A 19,637-nucleotide genomic window follows, 5' to 3' on the forward strand; every position below is an offset into this window, starting at 1 on the left:
GTAGAAACTCTCACCTCAGCCTCCCAAGTAGCTGGGAATAGACTCATATCACCATGCCCTAGCTTATTATTACTTTTTTTGAGGATGTTTTACCCAATGCAAAACATTCTGGGAATAGCTCCAAGTGTTTTGAGAATAGGTTTCCCAAGAAAGGCAGTGGGAGACAAGAAGCAAAGGAGCCTGGAGAGGCCACTCAACAGATAAGGAACCTCTGAAAAACTAAAACTGCATTAACTTTCTTTTTTTAGTCCTTACTGTTCCAGTTACAACTTTCAACCTAATCACTTACATATGGTACTCACTTGAGAAGTCATAGGAAAGTGAAAAATCATTTTAAGGGCTGTGAATCACCCTCTTCCCCTTTTAGACAGCAATACAATGGGCAATGAAGGAGGAAGTTTCGATGGGATGCCAGGTCATACCAAGGTAATGATATGAAACACAAGTCTACAAGTCAGAGGCCAAATAGAAGAAGGGGCCTAAATCTGAGAAGCCATTTTCTATTCCAGTTTAAACAAGGGCAGCATAGATGTGCTTCTGAACACAGAAGGAGAAAGCATTATAACTCAGAGATGGACATATGCAGAGTCAGCAATAGGAAGCCTATTAAAATTTGTACTGAGAAGAATTTAAGTTTGGGCAAATGTTTCTAATCACTGGAAGATAAAAACTGAGATATATTTTTAAAATATTTGGTCTTTTAAAAAAAATCAGACTTAAGGAAAAATGGCAAATATCCCTCCTAACATACAGCTGGGAAAAAACCCAACACATGGTAGACAATGGTCTTTCAGGGAGATAAATGAGAAAAGCATGAGTTCCTTACATTGATGAATGAAGCATTGATGTAATCAGAATCCGGAACCCCTTCAACAGGTGTCAGGTGGACTCTAGAGTGGTCATCTAGGAAAAATCCAACAATTACTATTCCAGTAAATCCAATTTTATTTCTCTCTGATGCAATTGTTTAGGTCAGCTGAGACATCTGCAGTCTTATGTGTACTGAAATACTGATGTATAAAGATGTCATTCCAACATATTTTTAAGATCCCAAATTCTTAAACACAACTATCATCAGGGAATACATACTCACATATACCCACTGTATGAAATACTAACCAATTGATAAAAAGGAAATTGTTTGACAGATGAACTGATAATATATAAGGTAAAAAGAAAAAAGAAAGGGGTTTGGGGATCTAGCTCAGTGGTATAACATTTGCCTCATGTACAGGAAGCCCTGGGTTCAATCCCCAGCACCGTCCCCCTTCCACCCTCCCACCCCCCCACCCCCCCGCAAAAAGTTCAATGTGTACAATATACCAATTATATTTTTAAAATATATAGCAAATACATTTATGTATATACATATATAAGTATACAAATAAGTGGCTGTAAATGTCTAGTAGAGTGGTCTTAATTTTTTGGGTCCCATATGTAACCAATAAAAATTTGAGCATGCATCTCCAACATATGTTCATTTACTGATAAATTATGCATAAAAGCTAACATAACTATGACCCTAAAATATAAAAATTTTAGAAGGATAAATTTTTTAAAAAGCAATATAAAATCAAGTTCAAATATTTTCCTCTTATACCTGCCTGGATTATGCATGTTCCATTCTGGAGACTACTGGGCTACAAAAATATTTTTAGATTATAGATCAACTGATGAGCAAAGACTAACTCTGGGAAGGGGTATAAAAAAAACTCTGTATTGGAATTTCTTTCAATGAGCATTACAATAAAACAACACCCCAATAACCTACTTCCTGTCTGGTCCTATTAAACTTTTCTCTCTGGCCTCCTAAAACTTTAAGTCTGCAACAAAAATCTTGATGAACCAGCCCAAGTGACCCTGTGGGGTGGCAAGAGAAGCCATGTAATGGATTTTTCAGCCTGAAGTCTTGACCCTAGTCTAGCTATCACCCTCCCGTGATTCTTTCCATCCTCAGAAAATCTGGTCAGAGATTAATTTCAGGTTATAATCCCCCCCAACACCAAACCCAACAAACACTCACAAGGCAAGATGTTTACATAACGATTTTTTTCCTTGTTTTCCTCTTTGGAGGCAGCCTCACAGGTGGCCTGGATAGGACAAGCAGGGAGAGCCTGAAAAGGTAAGAGAAATTAGAGGACTTTAAAAAGGGATAAACAGCAAACGTACAGACTCTCACCAAACCTGACCTGGCAGCAAGTTCTACCTTTACTCTGGGGATGAGGCCTAGACTCAGGTGAATACTTACAGTCTAACAGAGAGAATGCTCCTCTCCTCTAAACAACTGCAAGCCCCTCAGAATTAATACCAAGAATCCCCAGGAGGTGAAGTGCCATTCCTGCTACTATAAGCATAGCATACTTTTTTTATGATACTATTTGATTAGGGCCTGTTACAATGCTGGGTCGAAATAAACCACCTTGTAATAGTAATGGGGTACATAACAGAAAAAAATGGGCCATTCATCCTCATGCATCTCAGTGAACCCAACAGGAGGGCTGATTTAGGCTCTCTTTAGGGCTCTCATAGAGGGGCATGGCACCCCATCCTATAGCATCATGAAGCAAGAAAGCAAGGACTAATCGGTGGGAGGGAGGGCATTCACATGGATGTAGCAGCTGGGAAGTAGAGTTGGGTAAAGTGACACTGTTGCAGCAGTTTTAGAGCAAATGTAATTTGGATAGCACAGGGAGGTATGTGGGCAAGCATAAAATGTTTTGACACAAGACAGCTTAGGTTGTATCAGCTTGAGTAAGCCTGTTAACCTTTCTAGGCTCAAGTTTCTTCATATGTGACCCTGCGATAATTACACCTGCCACAAGAATAAATGAGATAATATTACATGTGGCACAAAATAAGCATTCAATAAATGAGTTTTACAAGAGTGGGAAGCTAAATTTTATTCAAACAGTTCGCTTCTTATGTTCTATTTATTTAAAACTAAGAAAACAAAAAGGGAAAATAGTTTAAAATTCCAACCTAGACAATCTTTCTGAGAAGTGATTTGAAAGTATATTTTATTAGCCTTGAAAACAGTCATAATCTTTTGACCTAGTAATTTAACTTCTCAGAATTTAATCTAAGGAAATAAAAATCTCTATGTTCAAATCATTTACTTAATCATTACTCAGAATAACCCCAAACTGAGAACAACCTTAGTATTCAGCAGTAGGAGAACATAATTAGTAAATTATGGTTCATGTATTATTTTTCTTTCATTTTTTCAACAAATACATATTGTGTACCTGTTAGGCTAGGTACAGAGCAAACAGTGGTGGATCAAGCATATACACAATATAAACTTGTGGGTGAAAGACAGACATTAAACAGATAAAACAAATATATAATTACACATCATGATAAATACTATGAAAGAACAGGACACTATTAGAGATAAAGTATCAGAAAGGGCCATATTTAGATTAAGGGTAGGTGTTCATAAGGAAGGATGAGTGTGGAAGACAGTATTCCAGGCACAGCGAACAGCACTTGTGATGACCCAAAGGCAGGAGAAGGCTTGCCTGTGTGAGGAACTAAAGGTCAGTGAAGGTGTCACACACTTGGTGAGGTTGGTGGCGATAACAGTAGGAATGGGAGGAGATGGAACTTAAGGTCAGATTATTCATTTACATGTAGGTCTGTGAATAAAGTTTGGATTTCAAGTGTGAGGAAACTACTGAAGGTTTTAAAAATGTGACTCAATTTACTCACTCCAATTGCTACGTGGAAAATAACGGTGTAGAGACAAGAATTGAAGCATGAAGTGGAGGCAGGGAAAGATAGAACAGGGAGATGGAATCATTTAAGGTATACTCTAGAGTTAGAATTACTAGATTTGTTGACAGAAGGAAAATTGCCCAAGTAGAGAAAGCCAGGAATGAAAAATGACTTTTAGATTTCTGGCTTTATACAAAAAAAAAAAAAAAAAGGTAAAATAAAAAATGAAGGAAATGCCAGCCCAATGAGAACCAATTTTGCCAGATGGAAACAAGTGCTTTAAGAAGGAACAAATATAACCACCATGATAGTAGTAGAAAAAATTAAACTGAAAGACCTCAAAATAAGGGGAATCAGAGTCTCATAATCCATCTGACTTCAATTACTCAAGGGATTTTCTTTTCAGAGTTAAAATTCTGGAAGTTATGCATGTCATTTTACTAAGGGGGCAATTCCCTTTGCCCCAATTCTGTCAATACATGAAAGGGAGAAAGTTTCCTGGGCTGGACTCTTGTACATGGAACAGAGACCATACTAAAGACTGGAATTTCCTAAATCACCCATAGTTTGCCTTCTCTTCCTTCTCATAGATTTCCATCCTGGTTTAAATCAGGATGAAACACCAATTTTTTAAGCCCTCAATACCAATATGGAGCATACTCTTTCTCTAAAATTCCTGTATACCCCTTCTCTAAGTGATGTAATTTAGAAATAGTAAGAGCAAGACTCTTGAAAATAGTCTTCAGTACTGAAGGGTCAGAATAACAATAATCATCACCTCACAGTCCTATTGGAATCCCTTACTCCCCTAGTCATGATGAAGAAAAACTAGGTCTCCAGGTGGGCTAAGGCTCCTAAGAGGAAAGTTAGGAAGAACAGGAACCACTGTTTAGCAAGAGAAAAGACAGGGCTTGCCTCGGAGAACACAGTGTTAGCTGCAAGATTCAGGCTGAAGAGCCTAAGCTGGGGATGAAAATAAGGGGAATCCTACTGCTTTTAGTGTCTACTTTTAAAAACACAGCCCACATAGGTAGGGAAGGAGCAGCTGAATCACAAGCCTGCAGGATGTTATATTCTCTGAACAGTAGGTGGCATCAAGCACCATTTCATCTCTTGCTCAAGCCTTAACTATATCCAAGGCTAAATCCTCATTTTTTAAAAAAAAATGCCAGTTTTTTAAAAAATTGTTTTTCTAATTCAATTATTTTTAAAACATGTGCCTAACATTCAATTAGAAGTTCTCTTTGGATTCCTATGTCCTCTTCCTTCCCCTTGCATAGGTAAACTTGGAATTATATGTTTATCATTACACTGCTTTAATATATGTGAACCCCATATACTTTGCCTCCTTAAATAATATATTACTATTGTTCAGTCTATTTTTTATAAAAATAAAATGATAATCAAGTAAGTGACTTGCTTTTTTCCCCCCTTGGCTCAACATCATGTTAAGATTTTTCCAGGTGGTCATATGTAGCTGAAGTTCATTCCCTTTACTTTGTAGTGCTCCATTTTGTAACTATACCAAAATTTATTATTCTGTCCTACTACTGATGAATATTTGGGTTGTTAACAGTTAACAAACAGTCCTGCTCTAAGCATGAATTTCTATGTTTCTTCTACAAGCAATCAAGAATTTTTGGGCATGAGTATCTTTAACCTTAACAGATAAGACCAGACTGTTTCTTACTGTATTTATACTCCCACCAACAATATAAAGTGGTCTTGTTGATATGTATCTTCATCAATATTTGCTAAGGTCAGAAATTTATTAAACACAGTTTTATTTATGTTTCTCTGATTATTGAGGGTCATCATCCTTCCTCAGTTTATTGGTCAAAACTGATTCTCCTTCCATGAAGTACCTAGTCTAGAGTTTTTCCCAACATTCTACTGGATTATTTTCTTTACAGTTTGAAGGAGTTCTTTAAATATTCTGGATACTTATTCATCCTTTTTACCAAGTTTGTGGCTTGCCTCTCATTTTCTTCATGGTATCTATTTATGAACAGAATTTTTGAAACCTTATATAGTCAAATTCATCAAATTTTCCCTATATCAACATTTTTTTTTTTGGTAGTGTGGGGAACAAAAGCACAGTCTTGCAAATGCTAGGCATGTGCTCTACCTGAGCTATACCTCTCAACCTCCTTTATGCATATTTTAAGACTTTAGAAATTCTTTCCTACTGTGAGGTCATATTTTCCTACATTATGGTCTCTATATTTTCTAGTACTGTCCTTTAAATCTCAATGTTTACATCAACTGGGATCAGTGTTTGTGTCTAGGATGAGACAAACATTCATTTCACATACTCCCAGAGGATTGCCCAATTGTCCCAGCACTATTTCTGAAAAGTCCATCCTTTCCCCGACCAAGACAGAGGCAGCATTTCTATCATAAATAGGTTTCCATTTACACATGGATCTGCTTCTGGGCTCTCTATTTTATTCCACTGATCAATCAGATCTATCCCAGTGCCAATATAAAACTGTCTTATTAAAATTTTATAATAACTCTTTATATCTGGTAAGGCAGGTCTCCTCACCTTGTTCTTCTTCTTCGGGAATGTCTTGGCTATTCTTGGATCTTTTCTCCTCCATATAAATTTTAGAATCAGCTTGTCAAGTTCCACAAAAAACCTGTTGGGATTTTTATTGGAATTGCATTGAATCTATGCATCAGTTGGGGAGAATTGACATCTTTACAAAATTGAGCCTTCTAATCCATTGATCCTATCTCTTCACTAACTTAAGCCATTTTCCTTTAATGTCTTCAAACATTTTTATAATTTTCTCTAAAGCTTTTATAAATATTTTGTTAAATTTATGCCTAAGTACTTTACTTTTCAGATGCTATTGCAAATGGTATATTTTAAAAAGTTACTAATTTTTTCTGTTTGTAGCCTATGTATAAAAATGCCTTTTTTTCAAGCTGCTTCTATATCCAGCAACCTTGCTAAAATAACTAATTCTAATAATTTATCTAATGAATCTTTAGACTTTTCTGAAGACAATATTCTCTTGAGTGAAAAAATTCCTATTTTGTCTCTACTTTTGCAATTCTCATGCCTGACATTTTTTTCTTGCTTTGCTGGGCTGCCTAGGATTTCCAGAACATATTGACTCTCATTCACTTTTAGGTTTGAATCCCCTTTTACATACTCTCTCCTAATAGTCACCAGTGCCCAAACACTCTGGGATTTTACTAACTTTCAAGGCAGCTCTTAAAACGAAGGACACAACATCCAGATACATAATTTCTTTTGAATTTCCCCTTGTACTAACTAGTGTAAACTAAGATGTCAGCTGGTGCTTTCTCTGCCCCTTGCAAAATTGGAAGCCCCTGCTTCCTGGAACACTGAGTTCCAAAGCCCTTGTCACAGTTGCTGATAGTCCCCATGGGACTTTAGCTCTGCTTCATTTATTAGGAGACAACTTATCAAGGTAGAGGCTCTTTTGTTCCCATCTCGACTTAAATGTACCCCCTCAGTCCCATTAACAGATGACTCGCACAGGCCTTCTTCACCTAGTAACCAACAATGAAACTGTCTTATGGGTCCTGAGGAAGTCAGGCTCACCACACACAGATACTGGCTCCACCTCTTTCACTCCCTTGTCTCTCTCCTGGTCCCTTCCTATCAGGAGCTACCCATATTTTATCTTTTTTATTTTCTTCTTAAATCCTAAAGCATACTTTTTGACCTCAGTAAGTGGCTTTTCAAAGTGTTTCTATTAATCAAATCCAATGCTTCCTCCTAAGACAAATGCTGGTGAACAAAACAGTTCCAGCTTGCAACTAAGATGAAAGCCATAGCCTGGAACTTCCAACCATGGTGGGGATTCATAGAAATGCTACACAGTCTCCTTTTAGCCTGAAAACAGTTGTCATGTGGTATTCAGATTGTTCCTTTCAGCTGTTCAGCCCTGCGCTACAGTTTCTCTCCAGAACAAAAAACCATTTGATGACATGACTTTTCATAGTGACCTGACCACAAGTCTTCTGGCACAGTTCAAATGAAACAGCAATTCCTTCATTCTACATGCTATATATCCACCAATGCATATTACAGACATTTAGCTTTATTTCTTACATAAAAAAAAAAAAAAAGTGGGGTATGTGGATACAGGCTTAAAATCCCAAAGACTTAAGAGGCTGAAACAGGACAAATTCAAGGTCCACCTGGGCAAATTACCAAGACCCTGTTTCAAATTTAAAAAACAATAAAAAGGGCTGGGGATATAGCTCTGTGATTTAGTATTTGCCTAGCACATGTGATGATCTGGGTTCCATCCCAAATACTGGGGGAAATAAATAAATAAATAAATAAAGCTACCTTGTAAAAGGTAGCTCAATAATTTAGTAGAGCAAAACTTCCCTGTCACTGTCTTTCTTATCTTCCATACCCCTTGTAGGTAGCCACTGGTTAAAGTTTGCAGTTTCTTCCAGACTAAAAAAAATGCATTAATACATCTGAGCACACACAGGTGTATTCATAGAAATTCTTAAAAACAAGGGCTGGGGCTGTAGCTCAGTGGTAGAGCACCTGCCTCGAATGTGTGAAGCACTGGGTTTGATCCTCAATACCACATAAAAATAAACAAACAAACATACTGTGTCCATGTACAACTAAAAAAATATTTTTAAAAAATGGGATTACACTATCATATTTATCTGTAATGTGTTTTCTCACATAATGTCTTTCTATGACAACACATTTAATGACAGTGTAGAATTTCATAATGGATATGAAAACATTTTGCAATTTGGTTATTTGGTAAATTTTATTTTCTATTGTAAACAATTCTGTAACGAACACACTTTTACAAATATATATTTGGTTGGGCATGTGAAAGTTTTTCTGTTAGAGTCTCAGAAGCTAGATAATATAAGATTTAAATTTTGGTTGACAGTGCCAAATCAAACTCCCTTATGCTTACCAATTCAAACTGTCCCCCAACCTGTGTAGAAGAATATCTGCAATCCCCTTCTTTTGCTCATACTCGATATCAATCTCTTCAAAATTTCCAATCCGACAGGCCTAAAATACTGTTTGGCTTTAATCTCTACTTCCTTGATTACTAGATATAGTTGATCTTCTTTCTGTATGTTTATAGACTATTTGTATTTCTTCTGTGAACTGCAAATTTTCCAATAAATTATTTACCTTTTTCTCCCAGGTTGCATATGCTCTTTACATATTATAGAAAGTTCTTTGTCTACCTCTGGCAAATAGGTTCTCACAGTTGGCTACTATTTTATGACATCATTTATCATAGAGGAATTTAATATTTATTCATTTCATAGTACTATGGAATGAAACCAGAGGCACTCTACCATTGAGCTACAGTCCCAGTCCCTTTGTTTTATTGTTTTTGAGACGAGATCTCACAAAGTTGTCCAGGCTGGCCTCAAACTTCAGATCCTCCTGCCTCATCTCCCAAGTAGCTGGGATTATAGGCTTATGCAACCACAATAGGCTGAGATGCTTAACACTTTAATATATTAACTTTTGTTCTTTTCCATGCTGACACTTGAATCTGGTATTTTGCTTAGAAAGGCTTTCTCCTCTGGATAATTATAAAATATTACTATGGTAGTAGACATAAACTGGAGTGTTTGCAGCTGGGTGCTGTGGTGTATGCCTGTAATCCCAGTTACTTGGGAGGTTGAGGCAGGAAGACTGCAAGTTCTAGGCCAGTCTGGGCAACTTAGCAAGCCCCTGTCTCAAAAATGAAAAAAAAAAAATTAAAAAAGTTGCAGAGCACTTGTTTAGCATGTGTGAGACTCTAGGTTCCGTCTCCAAGGTGACATAACATATACAAGTTAGTTTATTTTCCCTGTGTGCTGTTTTTTCTCTTCCTTCCCTTGGCTGACTAGTCCAAACAGTCACATCTGACCCAATCAGATTCTCTTTCCCAGGATTTTGAAAACTGGGAAGAAGTAGGGGTTGCCTTAGGAGGGTCTCAGAGCCATCAAGATAGGGTGTACTCTGACAAAGTCTTGGTACTTAAACTCATCTTTTGATTCTGCCAGCTTCCCCAGTGTCTTTCCAGTAGACAGCTGTTTGTTTTTTGTAGTACTAGGGACTGAACCCAGGGACTATGTACTAGTCAAGTGCTCTGCTGCTTAACTAATATGCTATATCCCCAGTGCTTTTTGTTTTGAGACAGGGTCTTGTTAAGTTGCCCAGGATGGCTTTGAACTTGTAATCCTCCTGCCTCGGCCTCCCAAGCAGCTGGGATTATAGGCATGCACCACCATCCCCAGCAACTTGTGTTTTTTAAGCCAGAAAACGCTTGGCATTAAACAGAGGAGACCAGAGTGTTATATGGACTTCAATGGGCTCAACCTTTCTATTGACATCTTCACTATGTCCCTGATGGGATCTATAACACATGCCTTGCTGGAGTGTATAGACTAGTGAAGAAAGCACTGGTATCTTTCATAATAATAAAAATGGGAGGCAGAAGACCTAGCTTATTTGAGAAGATTACCAGACATACCACCATTCTAAAGAAAGGGTCCCCCTTATCCAAATCCCATGCCTAGGGCCATTTCATAGACCCAGACCCCTCAAATAAGAGGGAGAGGTCAAAAACCTATGAGAAATAACTCTGCCAGAGCATATCAACATTCATATACTATGAACCTCCCTATTCACCCTCTCCTAAGAATCTTAGTTATTTACCATGATGATAACGGTACATTGAGTAAAGGGAAATGCATACTTTGGAGTCTACTGGGTTCTGGTCTTGGGCTAACTTATTCCTGGGAACCCAGAACACCACTATGATATGATGATTAGAATGGAGCCTTAGCAGGCCAGGTGATAGGATAAATTTTAGCTTGAATTGGCCTCACATTAGGAGCTACCTATTAGACAGCAAAACACCCACAATGATCCCCTAATTCACTGAATAAAGAACATATAGAAAGAGCAAATGCCAGCTCCTAGAACAGTGATCTCTCTTTACCAAAAGGTTAAGTCTCTAGATGAAGAAGAGATAAGTGCTACAGAAGACTTAAAAGATTCAGTGGTGTGTACCTGTAGTCTAGGTACTCAGGAGCCTGGGGTGGAAGAATTTGCTTGAGCCCATGAGTTTAAAGCCAGCCTAGGCAACATAGTAAGAGCCTGTCTCAAATTAAAACAAAAACAAAAACCTGCAGGACAATGATGAGATAATCCACTACAATCCCTGAGTTTAATGATGAAATGGAGTGAATGTTCAATAATTACCATTACTGATGTTTTCTGCAAGCCACCAAACACATTTAACACAAGAGATTGATGGATGGTCTTTAAGAAACTCAACAGATTATGGTAAACTAAATCAGTTGGAGCTACAGACTTATAGTTGCTTCCTCAGATTAACATACAGCCCACAGTGCCTGGAAAATCCCTATTGATGTTCTTTCCAAGTTGCACAGACTACTTGAAGCAGTCTCCCTCTCATGAAAGGAGCTAACTCAGTGATAAATCATCCTGACCTCTCTGCTGCAATCTGGTTCATCAGGATTTTTTCTCACTGTTTCACAGGACATCACCCTGACAACCATACTGATGATATCACGCTGAAAAAACCTGAAGAACAGGAAATTATGCATCTTAGATATACATGCTAGACATAAGAAAACATTGGCTTGGTTACTCAGCTGAGTTTTCTGAAGGTCAAAGGCCTGCAGCTTGTTAGGGCTTTCTCCTCTAAAATAAAGGAAAAGTCACTATTTCTTGCTCTACCACATCTCCCCAACTAAAGCAGAGCAATGCTTTCTGGGCTACTTTGGGTTTGGAGATAGCATATACTACATTCTGATATACTGTTCTGGACTATTTATTGAGTTATCTGAAAAGAAGAGGCTCTCCAGCTAATCTAGGTCAGGGAGAAACTGACTCTGGTAGATTCTGTGGAGCTCTAAATAAAATGTCTACGGTAAGGCTGAACAATGAATCACAATGAGCCTAGTGTGGTGGCACACACCTATAATTCCAGAGACTCAGGAGGCTAAGGCAGGAGGATTGCGGGTTCAAAGTCAGCCTCAACAACAACAAGATGCTAAGCAACTCAGTGAGATCCTGTCTCTAAATAAAATACAAACAGGCTAGGGATGTGGCTCAGTGGTTGAGTGCCCTTGAGTTCAATCCCTGGTACCCATCCCGCAAAAAAGAATCACAATGAAAAAAAAGTCCGATGATATAGAAAAAAGACCATAATCCTGTTAGCAATACCATGCTCCCAGCTTAGAATTGAGGTAGAATGGAGAATGTGAGCCTGATTATGGGACACTAGGTATCCAAATGACTTCAATTTCCCATCATATACTAGGTAGTATTATATGAGCAATAAGCTACAAATCTGAACATGTCCAGAAATCCATCATAGCTGGAAGTGATGTATACAGAATACCTGCCACATAACCCATTACTTCAACAGACACTTCTGACTTCCTGTTGATGTCAATGGCTGACCAAGGAAGAAAAAGGCCAGCCTGTATATGATGACTCTGCGTGACATGCTGGTCCATGCTGGAAGTAGTCTGCTGTAGAATGATGTACTTAAGTTATAGCTCTGAATGAGTATGAAGAGAAATCCTAGGAATACCATACTCCAGGAATGTACTCCAGCAATGCTTTATTATAGGCTCTCAGGGAATATTACCTCTGAAAAGAAACTCATTTCATTTCACGGAAATGTATGGCAATATACCCCATCATCCAGGAGCAGTTGGTATTACAGATTACAACACACAGTATAATGCCTATCACAAATCCAGCTATGGTGCTACAGTGGTGTCTTGTGAAATGTGGTAAATGTTCTCAATCATTTTTCCAATAGTCAAAGAAAAGGGTTCAAGCTATTCCATTAACTCTTGCCTGGTAAATGGTCTCCAACTACAAGTCTTGCCTCCCTTTCATCTGTTTATATTGAAGCTAGTAATTTGCTCAGGATTTGACCCTAGTGATTTGACCCTTTGGTGGTAGAACACAAAGTGGTAACTCACCCACCCAATAATCATTCCTCTTTTCTTCCCTGCTACAAGTGTTCCCATTCTGTGGAGGCTGTCCACTTAGGCCCAGGAATAATCTGGACTGATCTTAGCTGCAGTAACCCTATTCTTCCCTTGCTGTGGTTTGTTTAAGAAGAAATAGGTAACAGGGAAGCCTCCAGAAGCTTCTGGGAAAATGTACCTCATTGACAAAAGGAAGAAACAGTCATTATTTTCCCACTGGACCTGATTATATCTCCATGTAACACCTAGAACTGGGGCAGCTGTTTTGACATCATGAAAAGAGCCAATCTACAAGACAAAGCTGACACATGGATCAGTGGAAAGATGTGAAGGTATGGAACTGCTCCTGTGTGTCAAGTCCATTCCTCTTCCTTAATCATTAGCACTTGAGGTCCATCATACAAGCTCTTCTGGTCTTAACAACTGCTGTAACCCCCAGCTGTATTCCCCGTAACTATTCTTATCTTACATAGGCTATTCTCCATAGAATACCATTCTTTAATTTCCTGAATATATTCTTCCCTCACTCCTGACAACTTTCTTCTGCTATTTCTAGTGCCTGAAATGTCCCCTACTCCCCTTCCTCTTATTTCTTCATCAAAAATTTTGACCTGTGATGAGAACTGGTGGGCTAGGATCCCCAACTGGTGGTTTAGACACATTCTATTTCCTTCATGGAGTTATAAAAAAATATAAGAATTTCAACACTTAAGATGAAACCTGTTCTATTGCAGTCTGCCATGGTTCCCATTTTCCACACTGATCTACTTCTATTGTCTATTCTAGAAATTTTGGCCCACAGATCTAGACTCTAAAAGATCACATCTTTTTTTTTAAAAAAAAATATCTTTATTTATTTATTTTATGTGGTGCTGAGGCTCAAACCCAGTACCTCACATGTACGAGGTAAGTGCTCTACCACTGAGCTACAGCCCAACCCTCAGGTCACCTCTTAATATGGGTTCCTACAACTATGTACCAGTCCTTCATGTCCTATTTTGTTGTTTGAATTACTCATTACTTTTGTTTGTGGAGTTTCCCTAAAGGGCAGTAAGTTCCTTAAAAAGTAGGGACTGGATCTGGTTTTGCTCCCCATGATATTTCTGGCATCCAGAATACTGCCTAACACACATGAGATGCTTGGTAAGTATTTATTAAACAGTGAAGTAACAGATGCAATAATGAATGGATGAATAGATGGATGGGTAGATGAGGGAGGCAAAGCAAATCTTTTTTCACTTCTCAACCATTAGAAACCTGTTTTTCACTCTTGACTCAAAAGGCCTGACCTTAGGTCTGCCTTCTGTCCTGCTGATACACCAGTCACAACAGAGAACTCACGTTGAATTCTTCCCTGAAGAGCTTATTGTCATCGGCCATTCTCCGGTTAATCTCCTCTTCCAGCTTGTCCACAGGCAGGGGTGGGTACTTCCTGTTGGTGCTTGGGGACCTGGCCAGAAGTGGCACACTTTGGGGCTCTGCAGGGCAGAAAAAGGGAAGGTCATTCAGGTGCTCTGAGGATTTGGCTCCCAGAACCAGAGCTGGTTTCTTCAACAGTCTTTTTTTAAAAATAGTTTTACTATTTTTTTAAAGGATGGAGAAACCCCTAATATTTTGGTTTTCTTCTCTGTAAAGGGTCCCCATGCCTTACCCACATCCTCAGTGCGGCCGTTTGATAAACGGAAAGAATTGGAGTGGCTCCCAGCTTGTTTATATTTCTTAAACCTAAGAAGAAAATGTTCTTAATGAAAAACTAAGCATAGAGGCAGGACAGGCTAATCACTGGCTTTGTACTCCTGCTCAGACTCAGTCTTTCTAACTCTCTTCTATCAAATACTCAGGCTCTTTCAGAAACAGGTTAATTCACATCCTGAGGCAGCTCCATTCTGTGGAGCACCTCAAGGTATTCGTGCTTACTCTTGGCACACTAGACTCCAATCCAAGTAACACTACCAATATATTCTGGCTTGTTTGGCTCCTCTATACAGGTCTAGTTCTAGAACGCACTACTGCACAGCCACACCAGGTAGAGATAGGGTGAGTAGAATTCAATGAGGGTAGGGGACAACAGAAGATCTTATATGCAACAAAAATCCTGGTATTTCCCTAGTACAGCTTGGGAGTTGCAGGGACGAGAGCTCCAGATTAGACTGACACAAATCTGGGCACACTTCTACAGAATAACAGAGACACAGGCCAAATTAAAGTGAGGGTAGAGGAGGCATGAGTGGATACAAAATCCCTCCCCAACTTTTTTTCTGCAGAGGAACAGAGGGAAAACAGATCAGGTTAAGCCAAAGATAAGGCAGAGTTAAACACAGGTGGTCAGGGCAACAATTTCAGCAGGAAGAGAACCAATGTACCACCCTCTTCTATCCTTTGGGTTCCTTCTCCTTTCTTCAGCTCACAGTTTGAGGAGGTAATGTCTACAGACCCTTGAAAGAAGGCCAGAAAGAGGAAGCTATTACTCCCATGGTTTATATCAGGACAAGGGGTCCCAGAGGAGTTTAGGGGCAAAGTCCCAATTAAAAACAAAGCAAGCTTTTTTTGTTTTGTAGTGCTGGGGATTGAACCCGGGCCCTGTGAATGCTAGGCAAGCATTCTACCATTGAGCTATATCCCCAGCCCTAAAATAAGCTTTTGTTATGCATGTGATTTCACTGGGGCCCTTTTAGGAGTTGCTTGAGCAGCGCTATAGCACTGTCATGAGTCATTCCCTTTCCATGCTATTCACTGTCCTTATCCTACTATCTTCTGGACTATGTGGGCTTACTGAGACTCTGCAGTATTGAAACAAACTGCAGAAACATTAGCATACTCACCTTAACATGTACAAAACTATGATAATAAAAACAATCACCAGCAGAGAGGACAGGGCCACCATCACTGCAATAATTGGAGTCTCATCTAAAACCAAGAGAAAAGAACAAGTCATTACTGTTTCCTAAGCAGCTCAAGTCAGCTGCTTAGGAAAACACCCTGATGAGGAAGAAGGGCTCATTCAATGCTTCTGTAGATGGTAGGATATGGAACAGAGAGAGAGAGAAAGAGAGCAAGGGAAAGATAGTGCATCTCCCTCTGCCACCACAGGTTACCGGGCATGGAGTAAAAGGGGGAAAACACAGGGCCCAGGGTGACATGACCACCCCATTTCAGTATGTGTTTACTCTCTGTCTCCCGGCGTTAGAATAAAAGCTCTATGAAGAAGGCAGAGATTCTTTCATTCATTGCTCTATCCTTTGAGCATAAAACAGTATTTAGCACACAGAGAGCACTCAAATATGTGGAGGCACAAACACATCCAATTGTGATGGCATTTGGGGTATGCAGGGTCAACCCTATATTCTCTTCCAGCCTCAAAAGACTCCATCTAGAGGAAGATGCCAGAGAAGAAGGAAAAAGAGATGATTTTTTTTTTCTATCACATAAACCCAAATGATTTCCCAACACAGAGAATATCATTCTTGATTAAAACAAGGAGATACATAGATAGGTCCTACTTTCTACCTCTTCCCTTATCCTGCCTTCCCCATCCACCATCTGCCAGGACTGCTCACTGAGAGGAAATATCTAGAGACTCCTGAAATAATGTCAAAAAGAGGAATCTTGCAACCCCCCAGGGCCCCAACTGTAACTTCTGGCTTGGCAAAGACAGGCAAGCCTCCTTCACGTTCCACAGGGCCTGGTTCCCCTTCCACCTAGTACCTAGCACCATTTCTCCTATAGCAACCAGGTTAGGGCTCCACTCTCTCTCCCTCCACAAACTGCACAAGTCTACATTTATAGCTATCTTTGTCATTTACATGTTTCTCCCATATAAAGGTTAACCCTGTCATTTGGGCTCTGATTTACATTTATTACTGCTACCTCAAAGATTTATCTTCTTGACCTCACTTAACTTCTGCAGATACCACCAGTCCCACGTCTGTCTTCTCAGTTAACTTCTCAAAACTGTTGTCTAATATCTTTTCTCTAATTACTTACTTCCAGGTTCTCCTTAATCAATTTGTTCCGACTTGCATCCTTAGTGCTCCATTTAAACTGTTCAGCAAGGACACTGACAAATGGCATACTATCAAATCCAACAGAAATATTCCCGACCTCATCGATTTCAACCAATTAGCATCGTTCATTCAAAAAATATTTATGGACCAGCAAATGTATGCCAGGCATTGTTTGGACAGTGGAAATAGAGAAGTGCTTAGGTGACAAGAAACAGAAAGCTTACATTCCGTGGGGAAAGTGGACACTGTTCATAAATAAGCAAACAATTTCAGACAGGGATATGAAAAACAAAACAAAAGAGTAAAAGGATAAAAAGTGATAGGGAAGCAGTGATAGAGTTGTTTGGGAAGGTCTCTCTGAGGAGATTATATCTGAGCAGAGTTCTAAATGATAAGTAGTGAACCATGCAAATTGGAGTGAAATGCTTTCTAGGCACAGGAAATAACAAGCATAACAGCCCTTATGAGCTTGGTGGGATCAAGACATAGCACAAAGGCCAGTGTGGTATAAGATGCAGCTGAAGAATGGGCAGAAGCCAGATGACTTCCATTTTGTAGGCCAGGGCAAAGGGTGTGGATTTAATTCTGAATGTGATGAGAAACATTAAGTGACTGGAAAGTTTGAACAGAGGAGAGATATAACTGTGTTTGTGTGTGTGTGTGTGTGAGAGTAAGTGTGTGTGTGTGTGTGTGTGTGTGTGTGTGTGTCTCCAGTGCTGGGGAATCAAACTCCGGTACATTTATATTCATTTAAAGATCGGTCAAACTGACTCAAATAGCAGCTGGCAGATGATTTCTAGTGGAAAGTGATTTTGGGGAAACCAAGAGTAGTTTTTCAAGGAGGGAGTAATCAACCCAATCAAATACTGCCAACAGATCAGGTAGGATGAAGACAGAGACATGAAACTATACTTTATAAGGCAGCCCTGGAGACCTTTTTGAGTGGTTTCAGTTGACTATAGGGGGGAAAAATCTAAATGGAGTGAAACGAAGATAAAGGATGGAGACAACTGCTCCTTTTATGAAGACTTTTAGGGATGCAGAGAAAAGCAGCAGCAGTTAGAGGGAGATATGGGGTAAAGTTTTTCCCCCCTAAGAGATGGGAGATATCATACTTTGCTTCTTCTTTCTTTTCTCTTTTCTTTTAGTACTGGGCATTAAACCCAGTAGTGTTTTACCCCTGAGCTACATTCCTAGTCCAGGGTCTCACTAACTTCTCCCAGCTGGCCTCAAACTTTTGATTATCCTGTCTCGGCCTCCTGAGTCACTGGGATTATAAGCATGTGCCGCCATGCCTGGACCATGCTTCTCTGTTGATGGCAATTTTCAAACATACTGTGGCTATCATCTTCAAATGAGCATTCATACTGGTTGACCACTGCCTCTTTCTTCAAGTATTTTCCTGCTTTCCATGACAGAGCACTTCCCATATTCTTTCTCTCTTGATTGCTCCCTCTGTTTCCTTTGCTAATTATTGTTCTTCTAACACCAGCTTTCTCACCATGAGAACTTCTCAGGGCCCTGTCCTCGGCACTCTTCTTTATACTCTATCTAGCTGATCTAATCAGGTAGATGGATGTAAGTACAAATGACATATTAGCAATTCCCACATCTGTATTGCTTGACCTGACTTCTCTTCTGAGCCTCAGGCTTTCAACTGCCCATCTGCCACCTCCACTGTAAATTTCATAGGCATCACAAACTTTCTGCATCTACACTTTTCCCTTCCCATTCAGTGGCTAGCACTTCCACCCTCCCTACTGTTCAAACGATACGGAAATCTCCTTGATTTCTTTCTCATGCTTACCATCTATATCCAATCCAACTGCAAGTAATGTATTTTATGGCTAGATCAATATCTCAAATCTGTCCACCTTTTTGCCATTCTCTCTTGTCACCATCCACTGTGGTCCCAACCTCCATCCTCTCTTGCCTGGCTCACCATAGTAAGTTCTGACCCCTTCCAATCCATTCTCAAAAAAAAAGAAAAAAAAAAAAAGAAAGAAAGAAAGCAAATTGAAACATGTTGCTCCCTTTCAATGACTTCCTGGGCCTAGAATAAAGTCTTGTTTCTTATTCTGGCCTATAACAACCTCCCTAACTTACCCCTACCTATTCTATCTCCTGCTACTCTTTGCTTCACTAAAACTTAGCCCCTTGCATCTGTAGAGAATGCCCAGTTTATCCACCCTTATAACTCTGACCATGTTATTCCTCTGCTTCACATGGCCCCCCTTCAATCTTTGCCTAACTTCTATTCAATCAGTTCTTATTTTAAGTGCTCCTTTCCCAGAGAGGTCTTCTCTGACTGCCTCATACTAAATTTACCATCTATAAAGTCATTCTGAAGATTAAATCAGATCATCTATATGAAGTTTTTGGCACAGTTACTAAATAGTACACATTATTAATTTGGTCAGTGTTATTGGCTTTTATTTTTATACTATTCTCATACAGCACCCTTACTTCCCTTGGTAATATCTCTCCACCTTGGTAATTACGTATCTATTTGACTGTAGCTTATCAACTGAGTGTCCCTCCTTTATGCCACAAACTTCACAAAGGCAAGGATTATATATCTGTGTTTATTCTCATTGAACAATACCTTAAAACCTACCACAGGATCTCACACCACTATAGTGGGAACTAACACTACTGGGTTATGTTGAATGAATGAATACAAGAACGAATGATTTATCACTAAATATGCCTTTGTTAAATTCCAAGCACAAAGGGCAGTATACCAAGAATTATAAAAAGGTAACCAAAAACATCTAGCTAATACGAAGGGAAAAGACTGGACTTGGCATCCTGAAGCCTGCACACTAGCAGACAGTGTCAGTCTGACTTCACAGGTTCAGGCAGGTCTTTAGAACAGCAGTCAGCAAACTACTGCCCAAATCT

The 19,637-nt window shown here is 39.3% G+C and overlaps 1 protein-coding gene across 5 annotated transcripts in view; it reads right to left on the reverse strand.

Moving 5' to 3' along the window:
• The window catches only part of Ptpra (protein tyrosine phosphatase receptor type A), a 122,049-nt gene that overhangs the window by 23,484 nt on the left and 78,928 nt on the right, over positions 1–19,637 (reverse strand). For 4 of the 5 annotated variants that reach the window (XM_027954468.2, XM_027954461.2, XM_027954447.2 and 1 more), the window contains 5 exons: positions 15,552–15,636; positions 14,381–14,454; positions 14,071–14,207; positions 2,024–2,114; positions 827–903 (listed from right to left, as the gene is read on the reverse strand). In XM_027954468.2, the coding sequence (XP_027810269.2) occupies positions 827–903; positions 2,024–2,114; positions 14,071–14,207; positions 14,381–14,454; positions 15,552–15,636 (464 nt within the window). Of the gene's footprint in view, positions 1–826; positions 904–2,023; positions 2,115–6,265; positions 6,360–14,070; positions 14,208–14,380; positions 14,455–15,551; positions 15,637–19,637 lie in introns of those variants that run through there. The other variant, XM_027954482.2, reaches the window with a different exon arrangement.

This window comes from Marmota flaviventris, chromosome 2 (genome assembly GCF_047511675.1).
Source record: "Marmota flaviventris isolate mMarFla1 chromosome 2, mMarFla1.hap1, whole genome shotgun sequence".
NCBI lineage: Eukaryota > Metazoa > Chordata > Mammalia > Rodentia > Sciuridae > Marmota > Marmota flaviventris.